The 18158-nt window shown below is 51.6% G+C and overlaps 1 protein-coding gene across 6 annotated transcripts in view; it reads left to right on the top strand.

The window, feature by feature from the left end:
* The window catches only part of TPST2 (tyrosylprotein sulfotransferase 2), a 366385-nt gene that overhangs the window by 297900 nt on the left and 50327 nt on the right, over positions 1–18158 (top strand). For all 6 annotated transcript variants that reach the window (XM_085633284.1, XM_085633283.1, XM_085633286.1 and 3 more), the window contains one exon: positions 12990–13040. In XM_085633284.1, coding sequence (XP_085489410.1) covers positions 12990–13040 — 51 coding nt within the window. The remainder of the gene's footprint in view (positions 1–12989; positions 13041–18158) is intronic.

The following is an 18158-nucleotide window of genomic DNA, read 5'->3' as shown; positions in this document are numbered from 1 at the left end:
AAGTTGCATGTTTATGCAACTTTGGGAGATGGTAAAAAGTCTGTATGCGAGGATGTTTACATTCTAAAAAGGCATACTCTTGTTTGCTTAACATGCCTTTGTGAAACCCTTTGTTCAACAGTGTCCGTAGGCATAGGCATGAACACTCTCCTCCAAAAAATTTCTTGTCACCCTCTTATAATTTGTCTCGTCGGTCAGCTGCACTAAGGCCTCTTTTATATATTTATATTTATATATATATATATATATTTCTAAACACTCTACTAACCTCTTTATTAAAGTTGGAGAGCAAGGCACACAATAAGTTATTAAACGACAGTAAGTAGCACAATATACAATGGGCCCCAGGGGAAGACCAAACCATATATTAAAGTGTTATAAGAACCACGACTTGTCTACACACAGTGCCTAGAGCACGTAGAATAGCTGGGACCCCAAGGAACCGCCCAAGGCAGTGACACAGGAGACCCATGGGGGACGTGTGCAGCCGCGAGCCCTGTACAATTCAATAGGAAAGTTGCGGTTGAAATTTAAAGAATAAGGACACTCCGGAGAGGACTTTGAGCAAACCCCTTTAGACTTGGGGGGGGGGGGGGGGGTTCTAGGACCAGCACCCACGGGAGCACCGGAGTACTCGTGTTACCTCACCCAGGGAAGCCGGGTGGTGTCTGGAATCGTCGTTGATTTCAATGGTGATGTGCTGCTGCTGTGGAAAGGAGAAGTGTCCGGTGTGATCCACGCCTGGATCGACAAGGTGAAGAACCTGAAAGCAGAGGGGACAGAGTCTGGGTCACTTACCAGTGACCAGGGGCACGATAGACGGATGCCCACCGATGTCGGGTGTTTCAGGTGCGAAGAGGTGAAGCTTGACTCCACTGCCACAGGGACCAGGAGGAGTCGACGACTACCACAGTCCGCAGGCGAGCTGTCCCACGAAGGATGTAGAGTGCTGGCGGGTCAGTTTCCGGATTGGAGACCAACAAGCCTTGGCAACAGCAACCCACGCGGTGAGAGAAAAATGGCTTCGATGTGGACCAGCAAGGTCCTGTGGACTCCCCCAAGCGATGGAGGGGCACATCTGGAGCAACCAGGAAAGCCCGTTGAAAGTTAAAGTACCCTTCTCAGGAACCCACAAGTCGACGTACAAGGGATCGCAAAGGGACCTCGAAGAATCACTAGATACTAGCCCACGGTTCACTCGAGGAGTGTAGGCCAGCAATCTTCGGTGGAATCACTGCTCGGGGTCTGGACTACAAGTAGCCCAAAGCACAGCCTCAAGGATCGCCAAGAAGCATATGCTGCTGCAAATGGTCGCGGTGTCCAGGGGTTCGGGTTGCACAGTCCCCACCAGGGCTTTGGATCTCAGGTTTGCTGACAGCACGGATCGTCCTCGGGGAAGCTTTGAAACCCACCTCCTGTGTTGCAAAATCGTCATTTTCCTTCGGGAGCAGCGTCGAGGCAAACCGGACAGATGCGTCTTTGATGCCTGCCTTGCAGGGGAGTAACTCCTTTACTCCAAGGGAGATTCTTCGGTCATCCAACGTCGTGTAGATAGTAGAAGTTCTGGGATTCTGTAGCAGAGTTTCGGCCAGGTCACTCTAAAGTCCTGTGGTCAGGGGTTCCTACTTTATACCCAAGGAAGGGGTGGGACAAACTCTGGGGACCCACCTATGGGAGGGTCAGGACAGAGGGGTGGCTACACCCATGTCCTTTGTCCAGTTTCGCGCCAGAGAAGGGGCTGAGTGCCCCTGCAACCAGTTTGAGCTGGACTATGCACAGGGACATCAAATGTGCCCCCAGTGCAGACATCAAAGCACTCTTGGAGTGCACCCACCCAGCCCCAATACACTAAAGCCTGACTGGGAGGTGATCACACCCCCCTGTGACAGGAAACCTATTGTCCAGGCCTTCCCAGCCGGAGTTTCGTCCAGCAGCAGGAGGGCAGACTCGTGTCGGTGGCTTGCAGCATCCATTTTGGGATGCCAGGGTCTGTTAAGCTGGTATCGGGTATACCGGTGCTGTCATGTTTCTCTCTAGTAGGGTGGAATCATACCTTGCACACCAGTTACTGGTGTGGGGGTATGATTCCAAGGTGTTTGACACCAGACACGACATGTTTCCATGCAGCCATTCCAAAGTTAGCATTTACCGCGAGGTTATAATGCACTTAAGAGTATATGGTTTGGCTGCATCACAAACCACCCCAGACTAAAGGTTCGGAAAGCTGCAGAGGGGCTCTGATCATGCATGGGCACCCTCTCACATGAAACCAAGCACCCTGCCTTCAGGATTGTTCAGGCCTTCCATAGGGGTGACTGATAGGTTTACAAGTGTAGTGATATGGAGAGATATAGGTATACTATATATCAGTAAGGGGTGCATACACCACCTTACACAGGCTGTAGCAGACCTGTTGTGTCATTTTAAATGGCTTCCCAGGGGTGGCACAATACATGCTGCAGACTCTGGTAGGCCTCTGGGGTACCTATGCCGTGGTACATAGTATACCATATACTAGGGACTTATAAGGTTACCCCAGAATCCAATCTGGGGATGTATCTAAAGTACATGCAATCAATTTAGAGAGGAAGCAGCTAGGCTGGGGCCCTGAATAGCAGGGTCTCAGCCAGACTAAAGTCGAAAAACAGTGAAACATACGCAAAAGGTGGTGGGTAACCATAAGAAGCAGATCCTACTCTCCCACCCCCGTGGCTAAACAGCCTAAACAGTGAGTTGCTTCCCCTACTCTGTTTCCCACTCCGGTGGGTGGAAGTATACATTTTCATTTGGAAGAGTGGATAAAAATAACGCAGGACGACTGGGTACTCAATATTGTGCAGAATGGGTACTCAATCAGATTTAAGTCTACACCACCATCTGTTCCTCCTCGGAAAATCTCAATCAGCCGGCTAAATCTGCTGCAAGAGGAGGTCTCCATACTGCTACAAAAAATTGCCATCGAAAAGGTTCCCTGGCACCAACATCGACAGGGAACCTATTCCCACTACTTCTTGGTCCCAAAGAAAGGTCCAATCAAGGAGTTCAGGCCCATACTAGATCTCAGGCTCTTAAACAGATACGTTCTCAGAGAGAGAATCGTGATGTTGGTCTTACACCAAATCATTCCACACATCCACCAAGGGGACTGGATGTGCTCTATAGACCTTCAGGATGCGTACTTCCACATCCCAATTTCTCCAAAAGTACCGGAAGGTTCTTCGATTCAAGATCGAATCAGATCACTTCCAGTTCAAGGTCCTGCCTTTCGGACTCCAGTCTGCTCCTCGCACCTTTCGGAGGAGTCTGCTCTGCCCTGCCCTCCTCAGATATCGGCACCTGCTGAGCGCAAGTCAGCCCGCGACACAGGTGTGAAGCCTAGGGTCGTTTAAGTGCTCTTAAGTTGAGGGGCCCGGGAAAGATGGCTTGGATGGAGGCCAACAAAACCTCCAGCATCCTGGGTATATTGTGCAGGGAGGCGAGAGGTCTCGCCAACATTCTCCTGATCTCGTGTTTGATCTTCGTAACCTTCCTAGTTGGAAGGCTCACGTTGCACCCACAAAATCTATGACAAACCCCAAAAGGGTGATCGTCTGGCAGGGTTCCAGGCTGGATTTCACTTGGTTGATGATGAAGCCCAGGGCCTTTATCAACTCCACTGCATATCGCAGCTGGCGGAAAAGAGACTGAGGAGATTGGGCCATAAACAGCATATCCTCCAAGTACACAGTCCTATGCAGGCCAGCACTCTTAGATACTCCACTACTGGATGCAACACCTTGGTGACCTCAAAAGTTTGGTTCCGCCACTGGAACTGGAAAAATAATGATGCAGTGGAAAAATCAGGACTGTAAGATAAGCGTCCTTGAGTTCCAGGCGGGCCATCCAATTGCTGGGCCTCAGTGGATCGCAGAGCAGGTGAATCCCCTCCATTCTTTTTTTTTTTTTGTTTGTTTTTTTTTTAAACCGTTTAATACAGAATCCAAAAAATATACAAAGATGGGCCTACAACCTTCAGGCCGGCCGCTAGCAAGCAGAAGGAGCATGTGATACAGACAATAGCACGCATGCTGCGGCAGAGGGAAAGTCACAGGAGCTGGAAGAAGCGTTGGCAGCCACACCATCCGGACCCCACATAACGGTTTCTTTTTAATATAAATAACAAAAAACAAATCCACAAGGCAACCCACAATCGGAAACAGCAGCATGTGCTCCCCGAGGAGGGGGACCCCACTAGTCCATAGGAGTATCGAGGGGGGGAAAAGGTCAGGACGGGGACTAAGTAGACTCATTGCCCAGAACCGGGAAGACAAACTGGCTAAGGAGACGGGGCCGGTGACGGATCGGGCAATAACGGCGGGGTACAGATTCCCCCACGGTAGGCGTTACAGGGGCCCCATACTTTCACCCATGTCCCAGGCTTACCTCTCGCAACATACACCACCTTTTCCCGAAACATGCACCAATCCATGTTATCCTTCCACGCCGAGACAGTCGGCGACCTCTGGGAACCCCACAGTTGAGCAATGTCACGTTTGGCCACCATATATCCCAGAGTCACCCACCACGTCTGCGGCACCGAGTAGTCGGTTGGCTCCCACACATTCAGAAGACATCTCCTCGCCTCGGGCAGCAGCGGCACACGCGTAACTACCCGCAAAACCTCATGTACACCACGCCAGAATCACCCCACATCCGGGCATTCCCACAAAATATGGAGAAAGGTCCCCAAAGAGCCACACCCACGCTTACACAACCCGTCCACAGCATAGCCCATACGCATCAGCCTCGGCCCCGTAACATAGACCCTATGGAGTATCTTGAGCTGGACGAAGCGAAGGCGGGCCGGTATGGCCACCTCTTTCGGGGAGGCCACCGCAGACACCCAGTCCTCGTCATCCAGCTCTAGTCCATCGGCAACCCATGCCTCATGAAGGCTAGTCAGCAGTCCCGAACGGTCATTGATAAGTTTTTTATAAATTAATGAAATCGTGCCGTCCGGTACATGCCCATCCAGCACTCTATCTTCCAGCGGGGAGTACTCCGGGATGGAGGCGACGTCCGGAAAGACGGAGCACAACGCATGACGAATCTGCAGATATCGAAAATACTCCCTGTCCTGCAGCTGGAATTCTGTCTGCAGCACATCGAACGTCTTGAATCCCCCCCTCGTCCAGAGATCGCCCACCCTGCTGATGCTTATCATGTCCCACTTCTCAAAGCCCTTCGAGGTCCACAGAGAGCCCAGCCGCTCAGATGCGTATAGTGGCGTCGCCCGGGTCAAGCGGTCCCTCCACCCCATCGCCACGTTAGCCGCGTGCCACACTCGTACCATGACCCGCGTGGGGCCCGTCAGACGTGCGTCGAGCGAGCTAGAGTAAAGCGCCCGATTTATAATCACCACCCGGCAGTAACATCTTATCCATTTCAAAGGCAGGGTTTAGAGCGGGCCCGTACAGGCCGTGATTGATCGCAGCCAGCTGGGAGGCCCAATAATATCGCTTGATATCCGGGAAGGCGACCCCCCCCGTCGTACCACGGGAGCGTCCGCTTCGCCAGGGCGATACGCGGTCTACCCTCCCAAAACAGTCGGCGCTGCAGACTCTCCACCTCGCGAAAGTAGCGCGCCGGGACGACGTCCATTGTGTTCTGTAAAGCGTACAGGAAACGTGGCAGCGACATCATCTTAAACAATGCCGCCCGGCCGAGCGGCGAGAGCGGCAAGCGCCTCCAACGTGCGACGTCCTCCTTCAGGCGCTGGAGGGGGGAAGCAAATTCTGAATATATCGGGCCTCCGCGTCCAGGGTAATGAAGACACCCAGGTACCTAAAGCCCCGCGGGGCGATCTGGATAGGACAACCCCGCGGAAGGATAGGATCCTCCCCAGAGAGAACATACACACACGATTTAGCCCAGTTGATGACAAGGCCGGAGTTGAGGCCAAATGAGCGCAATACATCAACCAGTACTATCAGTGATTTACGTGGGGAAGCCAGGTACAGAAGAATATCATCAGCGTATAGAGATACGCGGTCCTCATACTCAGGGGTCCAACGGAGACCACGGATAGAAGGATGCCACCGCAGCCACTCCGCCAGGGGCTCCAAGGCAAGCGCGAAAAGGAGCGGTGATAACGGGCAGCCCTGCCGCGTGCCCCTGCCCAGCTCGAACGGAGCCGACACTCTACCGTTCACAACCACCTGTGCCAGCGGTCCCGAGTACAACAATTTTACCCAACCGATGAATCCTGGGCCAAACCCAAACTTCGCGAGTGTCGCCCAAATATATGGCCACTCAAGTGTGTCAAACGCCATAGTGGCGTCCAAGGACGCCAAAATGGCCGGCTCCCGTATGAACGGGACACGTGCGAGCACCCCATGCAAGCGCCGCAGGTTAAGCGCAGTGTTGCGATGAGGGATAAAGCCGGACTGATCCTGGTGAATCAAGTCGCACACCACGCCAACCAGCCGAGTAGCCAACACCTTGGCGAGAATTTTGGGCTCCGCATTCAACAGCGAGATAGGCCGATAGGATGTGACCCGGTCCCGCGGCCTCCCCTCCTTATGAATAACCACAATAGTAGCCAGACGCTGGTCTAGCGGGAGGGAACCCGCCGAGTGGGCCGCGAGGAACATAGCACGGAGATGCGGCGCCAGCGTATCCGGTCGCAGCTTGTACAACTCGATGGGAAGACCATAAGGACCCATGGCCTTGCCGGAAGCGACCGAACGTATGGCGAGGGCAATTTCCTCAGATGTTGGGGCGGCGTCCAACGACACTCTGTCCTCCTCCGAAAGGGAAGGCAGCGCGATATCTCTGAGCAGGGCATGGGAATCCTCTTCCGAGCGGGAGGACACCGGGGAATACACCCCATGGAAATATTCTGCAAAGCAGTCAACAATTTCTTCCGGGTCAGTGACACACACACCATCCTGTTTCTCAATCGTTGGGACAACTCGACTCGCTCTCTCCTTTTTGTCCAGCCACGCAATCAATTTACCAGCCTTATCACCCACATCATACAGTCTCCCCTGTTGCTCTCTACTGAGGCCCCTGGCCGCCTCCGTGACGAGGGCCTTGTAGGCCGCTTGCTTGAGTCGGAGAACATGTAATTTGTCATCCGTCACCCCACATTCTAGATCACCCTCCAACTCGGTTATCTCAGTTTCAATACGGGTCACCTCCTCCCGCTCGCGCCTCCGGGAATGGGAAATAAGGGACAGGGCCTCCCCCCGGAGTACCGTCTTGAACGCCTCCCACAGAGAGACCGCCGATGACACAGACCCCACATTATCGTCAAAGTATCGCTTAAGGGATTTAACCAACTCTGCGCGAATGGTGGGGTCACGCAGGTACCAAGGATTAATCGGGACCACCCTACCCTCTCCCCTCGGGAGAATATCAAAGTGCAACAAGAGCGGGGAGTGGTCTGAAATACCCCGCGCCAAATGGCGCACCTCCCCTATCCTCCCCGCATGCGCCGCCGGCACCAGGACATAATCTAGCCTTGAGAGACTACCATGGGCCCCAGAATGAAAGGTGTACTGTAGCTGCGTGTGATGTTTCAAACGCCAACAATCCACCAGCCCCAAGGTATCCAAGAGGCCAGACAACCACGCTTGGGCACGGGGGAGATCCCTAGGGGGGTGACGATCCTCCGTTCCGGAAACCACAGCGTTAAAATCCCCCCCAACCACTAGAATCCCCTCCGGAAGGCCAAGGAGGAGGCGTCCCAGATCCGCAAAGGTGGTCGTCTGCAACCCTGGCGGGACATAGACAGACACAAAAACGACCACTCTGCCCTCCATTCTACCCACCAGAACCGTGTAACGTCCCCTGTCATCATGGAGCACCTCATCAATTTCCAACGGGAGCGAGTTCTTGGCCATGATGCCCACACCCCTTGAACCAGACGTGAAGCCCGAATGGGCCACAAGGCGGTAGCCCCGTCGATTCATAGCACAAAAGGAGTTGCCCATGAGGTGTGTCTCCTGCAGAAAAACTATATCGGGTGAAATTTGTTTCAGGAACTGCAGGACCACACCTCGTTTTATCCTGTCCCCCAGTCCATTAACATTCCAGGACAAAAGACTCAGTCCCCTACCCCCCATCATAAACGAAAGCAATCACTCGTCCCCCAGAGAGCACTTTAGAAATAGCACACCGATACTTTTGCCTTGTGGTGTAAACGAACAACACCCCGCCCCAACAAAACGCACCCCTGCATGAGCCCAGACAGCCCCCCCAACTTGCAGTGTGCCTGTCGCCCCTATATAATGAAACTAGCTAGACCCCCTAGAGGAGGAAAGAGTACCCCTTCTAGACCCCGCACCACCTCCAAAGGAGGGAAAAACGAATACAGAAGAACGAAAAACCCTAAGCTTGGCCGGAAGTGGCATCATATCCGTCCAGAGTGAGGCCCAGTATCAACACCTCAGTCCCGGTCCAGTGGGCCGTCTCCTCCCGCCGCCCCCCCCCCCCCGCCATCCCGATCACGACCCCCAGACAGAGTGTCCAGCCAGTCCCCGGCCACTTCAGGACGATCAAAAAAGTGCGTGCGACCATCCACCTCTATCCGCAGCCTGGCCGGGAAGAGCATGGCGTATTTTAAGTTCATGTCCCGAAGCCGCCGCTTGACGCCCAGGAAACTCAGTCTCTGCTTCTGGACCGCTTGGGTGAAGTCAGGATAAAAGTTCACCTCCATGTTCTCCAGCTTAATCGGCCCTTGCAGTCTGGAGGCTTGCAGAATCGCGTCTCTGTCCCGAAAGTTAAAAATACGGGCAATGAGAGGCCGCGGAGGGGCTCCGACCTTCGGCTTTCCCCCGGGAACTCTATGAGCCCTCTCCACGGCAAAGAATTTACTCAGTCCCCGAGGCTGGAGATGGGTAGTGATCAGGTCCTCCACAAAGAGATCCGCCGCCGCCTCCTCCCGTCCCTCGGGTACTCCGATGATGCGGATGTTATTCCTCCGGGCCCGACTCTCGGAGTCCTCCAGGCGCCGATCCATGAGCGCACTCGCCTGACGAAGTCGGTGCACCTCCGTTTGGAGGGCCGCCACCTCAGTCGTGAGGCCCGACGCGGTGTGGGCCAACGAATCGACCCGGTCGTTGGTCTTGGAGAGATCAGCCCTCACCAGGTTGACATCAACTAGGACCGCGTCGATTTTATGGGCTAAGGTGTCAAACCGCTGGCCCACCGAGGCCTTCATCTCAGCAATGGCGCCCATGACGTCTTGCAGAGTCAGCTCTGTGGGCAAATCCGGGGCATCCGGGGGGCACTCAGGAGACTTGTGCGGTCCACCGGGAGATCCTTTCGGGAGGGTGTAGCGGTCCATGATGTTGGCCTGATGTGCGGCGCCACGCCGGGTCGACTTGGCCTTCAACCGATCGCCATCTTGTTTCATGGCCATCGTCGCGGGTCTCACACCCTCACCAGCCACGCAGTAAAAGGCAAGCAATCAAGGCCACGGGCTCCGGGGGGTCACCCCAGGATGGCGGAGCGGGCCACAGCAGGCAGGCAGGCTGGGTCACCCAGCGAGGCCACCCCAACACAAAGAGCGCCGCGATCCCACTTGCAAAGACGGCAAGGGGGCGTGAAAGTGCGGGGTACGCGACTCGCCAGGCCCAGCCCGCCGTTGTTGTTCACTTTGCCACCGGGTCGCCCCCAAACGCGAGTCCGGGGTCAGGAGCGAAGCAGGCCGCAAACTTCAATCGGTGCTCACTCCGGCACCCGAGGTCCGATTCGAAAACGGGAAACGGGTACCACCTCGGCTCAGGCCCACCGACACAGTCCCCTCAACCGATGCAGGATGAAGACAGGATAAACGTAGGAGGTCGCGGAGGTCCTCGGGAGCCTCGCACCTATGCGGCCATCTTGGTTGCGCGCTAGGCTCCTCCTCAATCCCCTCCATTCTGAAGTGGCGGTAAACCACCCCCTCGTTGAACACTGAGAGAGATTTATAACTGGGCGTTGGCCTCCATCCTATTTCTGTACTAAAAAGAGATTGCTTAGAAACCCCCTTGGGTGTGGGGTGGAGTGGCAGATTGCCCCCTTTACAAGGAGCTCCTGGTCAATCAGGTCGGCTTCCTGTCTGGAGAAATGGAGAGGGTGTGGGGGGGGGAATTCCCTGGACGGGGGACCCATAAAACTCCACCTGAAACCACTACACTATTATATGGCCTGCCAGTTGTGTAAGAAATGGATCAGGTGACCCCCCACCCCCCTGATGAATGGATAGCCAAAGAGACCTCCCTGCACCACTTGCCCCACTTCTCACGTAGCCAGCTCGCCCAGTTTTGTGTCCGGCTTAATAAGCAAAGACCTGCACCTCTCTGTAGAAATAGCGCAGTTGGCATTCCCCAGAAAAATGCTCCCAGCTAGAAAGGACATCGGGTGGGATCAGTGCCCCGGAGCCCTTGGCGTCCTTGCCATATGTAATTTTTTACTAGCAGGCCAGTGATGTCAAGTCATTTTTCTTGGCGTAACCGCAAAGAGCGGCCAATGCCCTACTTGGGGTCCTTCATATATTTGGACAACAAGGTTGCCATACGGGTTCAATGTCGGGCGTTGCCACCACCTTGCACTCTAACGAAGGCCTAGGGCACTCTGCTCTGAAGCTAGAGCAAACGTCCTGGTCCAGGGGCTTGCGTATCCTCTCTTCTATGTACTCTGCCACCTTATCACAGAGAACCCACTCCGAAGATCAGGGGTGTAGTAACTCTTCAGGGTCCAAAAGGTCAGATTGGGCTGTCTAGGGTTCCAGCCCCGAAGAAGGAGTCTGTGGCGGGAAGAGGGAGTGGAAGGATGCCAGGATCGTTCGTGATTGAAATCGACCTCTGATCCAGTTGTGGAGTCAACAGTAGGGGAAAACATCCAGGACTCAGTTATCCGCTGGTAGGGCAGCGGTCGGGGCGTCGACTGGCAGGGGAGGGGGATGTTTGGCCCCCAGAATGCTCTTTTTATTGCGTCATAGGCGTCCAAATCCACCCCCTGTGAGTGGGGGCATTTGCTTGGGTTCTTGTCAGGGCACAAGTCCTAAAAAAAGAAGTGGGGGGACGCTGTCACCGGAAGTGACGTCACAACAGGAATCTCATGAAAAGAAGTGGGGGGGACGCTGTCACCGGAAGTGACGTCACAACAGGAATCTCATGAGTATTCATATGCCTTTAGATGACGGGGCATTTCACAGCACTGCTACCCCTGGTTTGTTCCTCGATGTCCTTTGCAACCCCCCCTCCCCCCCACTCCCCCGAGGGGGTGCCCCAGTTGCACAACGAAGTGCTCAAAAGTGCACAAGATACAGAAGGACACACATTCCAAGCGTTAACCGCCAACGCCTGCTCGCTCCGCCTCCCAATCACTCCAGCCTGCACACACCACCGGTGCCTCTTAAAGTCTCCAATTACAAATATTAGCATATCTTTGGTACACAATGCTGTCCAGCTTTTGGGCAGGGGGGACGGCGTCCACCCGGTAAAACCTGGTAAAATAAGTGGGGGGACGCCGTCCACCCGCGTGGTACCCCGACTCGAGCCCTGGTTCTTGTGGCAAGGGGCAATGACGCCCTCTGGACGTTTGGGGGCTGAGGGCCCAGGACCGTCTTCCCTCTGGGCTAGGAGACTCGGGCATCATTGTGCCAGGTCCATGAATTTCTTTTCCAGAAGGGCCATGGCGTCCAAGACTGCCTCGTCCTCTTCTGAATAATCTCCAAAGTCCTCCATTCTGGTAAGTAAACCAGGGTAGTATCTTGCTAAAGGGAGGAAGAGCTCGGAGAAGGCTGGCCACCCACCAGGTAAGAGGGATGTCAAAAAGTGTCTAGGTACCTCGGTAGTCAAAGAATCGCCCCTGAAGTTATTTTAATCACTGGTGATTAACACCATTGTGGCAGCAGGGGAGTTTTAATGACCGAGTTCCGTCCTGCAGTGTGAATGAGAGAGGCCCTTAGGCCAGGCAGACACCACGCCCTCGGGGTCTGCTGGTTGCAAAGTGTTAGACGTTTGAATTTTTATTTTACTCCAGCCTGAGCACGTCTGCCCATTTACCAGGGTCGTCGACCCTGAACCTACCCCGCAGGGTGCTCTGGTCCAGGCTGGCCGGGAGGGGAGTGGGGGGGGGGGTGGGGGGGGGTCAGGTGCAGCACCGCAACGCGCGAACGGAGACGCTCAGCACAGACTCTGAACTGATGCGCTCCTCGTTCGGTGCTTGCATTTGTCAATTAAAAGGCGCTCCATCTTGGGGTTGGAGGACTGCCATGCAATCCGGCCCCCCTACTGAGCGAGTACTCTGAACGTGATCGCAGAGGAGCGACACAGCTTTCCCGCAGTCGCTGCAGCACAGGCAAACGCTGCGCAAACGCAAAAAACTGGCAAAGCGAGCACCGCAGCATAGCAGGTACCGAGCTGATGACCGCATGATTAAGCAAACTACTTAGCAATGCTGTGCAACACACACATAAAGGGGGGGGGGGGGGTAGTCAGGCCCCATACTCATCTTCCCATGGCTGCAGCAGCGAAGAAAGAGTAAGTCCGTCAGAAGGGAACTGACTTTTAAGGCAACTGGAGGTCCCTGATTGGATGGACTCATTAGTTCGTGAACTTTGTTTGTCTGGACTCCTGGGAAATGTAGTCCAGGGTTAAAGTTTCTGTTTATTGAACATGGCTGCTGTGGCGAAAAATATGGAAGATTAGCCTAATCTTCGCCTCCGTATCCTGACATAGAATCACTGCTGAGAATGAACTCTACACGACTAATAAAACAGCAGATTTTATTTGTACTGTGTGCGGATGTTGAAATCTGTTCCCGAAGCATTGCAGTTGCAGCAAAATCCGCTTCAATGCTGCAGCTCCACTTTTACCATCGGTTGCCTTTTACATTCGTATCCCCAAAAGATTTTCCATTTGTATTCATAAATCGCAACCTAAAATAAATAAGATTTCAGGGTTGTGCCAGAATGCCCATGTAATTAAACAAGATGTTTGTTTTTCCCCCCCAAGGTTTTGAAGGGTGACTTTAAAGCTCCAAGCAACTTGAAAGGGAATATTCAGGTAATTAGTCATGCTAATTAATTTAATTTCATTGTTCATTCCTGCCTCTTTTCTGTTTTATAGTCTGTTTGAACATTCTCCTTTTTTATATACACTGTATCGTACAGGTTTGACGTTTTTTAAAGTTCATGAACGCCAGGGGACTTTTTATTTGTATTTAAATGGTTTTATAAATGTAATCGCATGTTAATTCCTGTCTCCTGTTCCTTAAGGATTGGTTGATCTGACCGGAACCACACTTTCGCAATGGTTTTATTAGAGCTAATACATTTTAAGCAAGTTGACTTTTGCACAGGACTATACATATCACAATCCTAGCATGGGACTTGCCATCAGTCACTCAGGGCCTAATTTGTGACTGTGCTTAGAGCTGGTGGTTATCAGCACTTGATTATGGGAACCAGGACTTATTTTTCACTGTTGGACTTTGACCCAGAGTAATACATAAAAGGATGTAGACAAAAACAGTAAAACAATAACAAACTGAGAAGGCAGAGAGAAAGATATTCTGCAAGATTAATGTAAAGAGACCGTAAAAGGAGTGATGTAAGAAAGAGAAATACAGTAGAATCAGTTCAGACCGCCTTGTAAGGCATGGTGAAAGTTTTGTTACGCCGGCAGAATCTAATTTCATTTATACCATTAGGGGTTAAAATAAATTGTCACTACGCCACCTCAAGTCTGGGGAAAAATCCTTTTGCTGAGGCAAAGCAACAGCACAAACGAATAGAACATTAGCGGCTGTTCTCAGCACTTGTGTTTTCTTTCCTTTTTAGTTAGCGTATAATGGGTCTTTGCATCCAAAATGGATGGAAGGACGCATTTTGCGCTATAAAGTTGCACTTACTGCCAGATACCCATTTTGCAGATTTTTTTCCAAAATATTACGTAATTATACCAAAGGAAATTCCAAACATTTTGCACAGCCGTACAGTACTGCCTTGATATTCGGCAACTCAAGCACTAACCAACCCAGGCAGCTGCTAAGAAAACTTTAGGCACTTATTTATTTACAAATTAAGCATAGTAGTCAGCCTACCCTTTCAAGATATCCTAGGTTGTTTAGGATTTTTTTTTTAATGTTATACCTTATCACGGAATAATTTTAGAAACCAGTTTACCAAGACACACTTTGGCAATTCAAATACATACCATTTTGGATTTATGAGCTTAACTCCTTAAGCAGCGGCTCTAGCGATTGTGATGCTGTCACAACCATGTGTTCTGCTTTGGCACAAGGGTCACAGCGGATTTCCTTATTAAAAATGTCAGAGTATGTGAAGTGAATCTACACACGGTCCTCCTAATGAAATACCCACTTTTATGGAGCAAATGAATTGAGAAGTCCTGCATAGTAGGATCTTTATTGATAGTCCTAAACCTTGAATAATTCCATGCTGCCTGCGCGGACCCTGGAACATCTTCTGCAATATATGTAGAACATCCAGGAAAAGATCTGTATAGTGTTCATCACTAAAAGTCATTTTCCATTCATTTATAGTGTAGACTGTCAGGGTTGTATTTTCCTGGGGCATGCTGATAGAGACTGCAGGAGATATGAACTGCAAAGTTTACAACACTTTTTCATAGGAAAAGGGGCTATGCCTGAAAGCATAGTTAATGGAAAAAACAGTCTGATAGGATAGCACTATAAATCACAAAATGTGACCTGTACCTTTAAGAAACCCAGAGGAACCCCATCCCACAATGCCCTGCAATGGCAGTTTGCTTGTGAGAGTCCGTTATTTTTTCCGGCCTTTCCAGAGATGTCAGAACACCTCTGCTGGTTTTTTTTTCACCTTTACTACTAATTTTAAAATACTCTTACTGCTTTTCAATGCTTTTTCCGTGACATTTATCACATCTTTTTTTTTTTTTGAAAAACTTTTTATTGGTTTTTCCATACCATATAGAACAATCTTTGGCATTGCATACAGTGAGGATCATTCCACAAGTACCTGCAGTTTCATTCCACATCAAATACAGCATTACAGTAATATGCGAATACTTTATCTCGTTTCTCCGAGTCAGTGCTCTATCCAGGACTTCATCATTGCCCACCCTTTTCCCATATATTCCCTCAACCTGCTTAGTCACTGAGTTCTGAATCTGAGTTCTCCCTAGGGGGTTCGCATATATCCCCTCGATAACTGTTCCATCTCCCCCATATCTGTGTCCATTTCATGGGGCACCCTCTGTGAACATACACTGCCTTTTCCACAATCATGATGGTATCCATGTCTCCACACCACTGGGGGAGGGTAGGGGCCTGTCTGGATCCCCACCTCTGCGCTATATTTCGTTTTGCCACCATCATGCCTATTGTTACCCTCGTTTGCATTGAGCGGTTAAGATCCGTGGGTTCCCATATGTTAAGGACGCACCTCCTGGGTTCTGGGAGTGTCGTGGTTTTTGTTACCTGAGAAAGTGTACGCATTACCGCCCTCCAGTATTGGATCACTATGGGACACATCCATAAGGTGTGAAAGAGAGTCCCCTCCTGTCCGCATTGTCGAAGACATAATGGGGAGTCTGTCTGCTTGAGTTTGTATAGGAGAGTTCGGGTATAGTACGTGCGGTGTAGTATTTTCAACTGTATCAGTTTGAGTTTGGATGGTATCGCTACCTCTCTGGGGGAAGATGTGCCCTCCCGCCATTCCGCCTCGTCATGGTCTCCTAGTTCTTTCTCCCACTTCGCTTTAAGGGCTACCAGGGGGTCCGGCTGATTGTTTATAATTTTACGATATGTCTGAGATATGGCTCTTTTGGTGACATAGTCTGTAAGGAGTCTATCCTCCAGTAGTGAGGCTTCCGCCAGCCGTGTGCCTGGTGCGATCTCTGCCATAAGCGCGTGCCTGATTTGTGTGTAGCGGAATCGTTCGGTGTCCGCCATGTCATAAGCAGTCTGTAATTGATCGAGGTCCCCGACTCGCGAAATCCCTATCAGGTCCCACTGCCTAAATCCTTTAGTGTTACGCAGCCTACCCAGCCTCTTTGTGTCCCATAATGGCATAGCCTGCGTTATCTTGCCTTCCCATCCCAGGTTCCTCTGCGCCTCATGCCATACTTGTATAGTGTGTGCCGTCAGGCCCGTGAAGTTGTCTCTTACTCTTGTTATATAATGCCCCCATGACTCCACCCTCGCCCAGCAGTTGCCGGTCCATACGGTACGCTGGATCATCTCCTGGTGCGTGGAGCCACTGGTTTATAACTACAAGCTGCGAGGCCCAGTAGTATATTTTTATGTTAGGGAGGGCAATGCCTCCATCATAGCAGCCTTTTGTTAATTTATGTAGTGCTATTCGTGGTGCCTTTCCTTCCCATAATAGGCTGGTGACTTCCGCGTTTATTGTTGCAAAATACGCGTGGGAGACCGGAAAAGGCGTGTTTTGTAGTGCGTACAAAAATCGGTGCAGAGCCATCATTTTGAAGAGGGCCGCTCTGCCCAGCCGCGTCAGTGGCAGGGAGCGCCAATGCTTGACATCACGACGAAGCCGCGTAAGGGGCTGTGTGAGATTCTCCGCGATAAATTGCGCCCTGTCAGTTGTGACATATATTCCCAGATATTTGAAACCCTCCTCTGCTATCTGTATCTTACATTCCCCTGGAAGCCGCGGTGGGGAGCCCTGGAGTACATAGAGGTGCGATTTCGCCCAGTTAATAGTATATCCGGACGCTCGGCCGTATGATGTACATATGTCTTAAGAGGCAATTGATTGAGCGCGCTGGAGACGCCAGGTATAGCAGGATATAGTCTGCATATAAGGATATGCGATCCTCCCATCCCCTTGCCCATTTCAGACCACGGATAACCTGGTCCTGTCGAATCCAGGCCGCCAAAGGCTCCAGCACCGATGCAAAAAGAAGCGGTGAGAGGGGGCATCCCTGCCTTGTTCCCCGCCCCAGCGGAAAGGTGGTCGATATGTGGCCATTTACTACGACCTGGGCTAGAGGGCATGTGTAAAGCAATGTGATCCAGGCACAGAACTTGGGCCCGAATCCCACATGCTGAAGGACTGCAAAAAGGAAGGGCCACTCCACTAGATCAAATGCCATTTTGGCATCCAGCGATAGAATAACAGCCTCCTCCTCTATAGTGGGTTTGCGTGCAAGGACACAGTGGAGACGCCGTAGATTCAGGGCGGTGTTTCGATTGGGCATAAAGCCAGATTGGTCCGGGTGTGTTATTGTGGCTAGATATGCCTGCAACCTTGTTGCCAACACTTTTGCCAAAATCTTTGCCTCCGCATTGATCAAGGAGATCGTTCTGTAGGATGCACACTCGTGCGGTGGTTTATGGGGTTTGTGGATAGTCACTATAGTGGCCAAACTTTGATCTCTTGGTAGGATCCCCTTCCCCAAACTGTCTGTGTACATACGTAATAAATGGGGCACAATCTGTGTTGCCGCTTTTTTGTATAGCTCCACTGGCAATCCATTCGGTCCCAGTGCTTTCCCTGTGTGTAGCGTGGCTATTGCCGCCGTGAGCTCCTCAGGAGGCAGATCTTTTTCAAGGGCGGTCACTGCCGAAGGGGCCAAAGTGGGCATAGTTATATCTTTGAGGAAGGCTAAATTGTCTTCCACGGTGTTCGTGGCTTCTAGGGTATATATTTTCCGATAATGTACCGCAAATGCCTCCGCTATCTGCTGTGGCTCCGTCATGGACGTGTCTTCATCTAATTGGATTTGTGCCACCCACCTATTGGCTCGCTCTCTTCGCTCTAGCCATGCTAATAATTTTCCCGCTTTATCTCCCAATTCGTATATAGTGTGCCGTGTTGCGGTGATTTTGCATTTCGCCATCTCCCAGACATATGATTTATATTCCTGTTGTGCTAGTTGCATCTGGTGTGTTGTGTGTTCATCAACCTGCAACGCATGCTCTGCTTCTGCCCGGGACACCCTCTGCTCCAGCCTGTCAACCTCTTTTTTTCTGGGACTTCTTGTGATCTGCTACCAGCGAGATTGCCTGCCCTCGAAGGACTGTTTTATATGCTTCCCACAATGTCGTCTGGGATGGAACCGTGTTTTTGTTTTCTGCAAAGTATTGTTTCGTTGTCAAAAGAAGCCCCCTGGCAATTTTCGGGACTTTGAGGTATCCGGGAGACAGTGGGAACA

The sequence above is a fragment of the Triturus cristatus genome, chromosome 11 (genome assembly GCF_964204655.1).
Source record: "Triturus cristatus chromosome 11, aTriCri1.1, whole genome shotgun sequence".
NCBI lineage: Eukaryota > Metazoa > Chordata > Amphibia > Caudata > Salamandridae > Triturus > Triturus cristatus.
The sequence above is the reverse complement of the archived record's forward strand: the minus strand, read 5'-3'. Positions and strand labels throughout refer to the sequence as shown.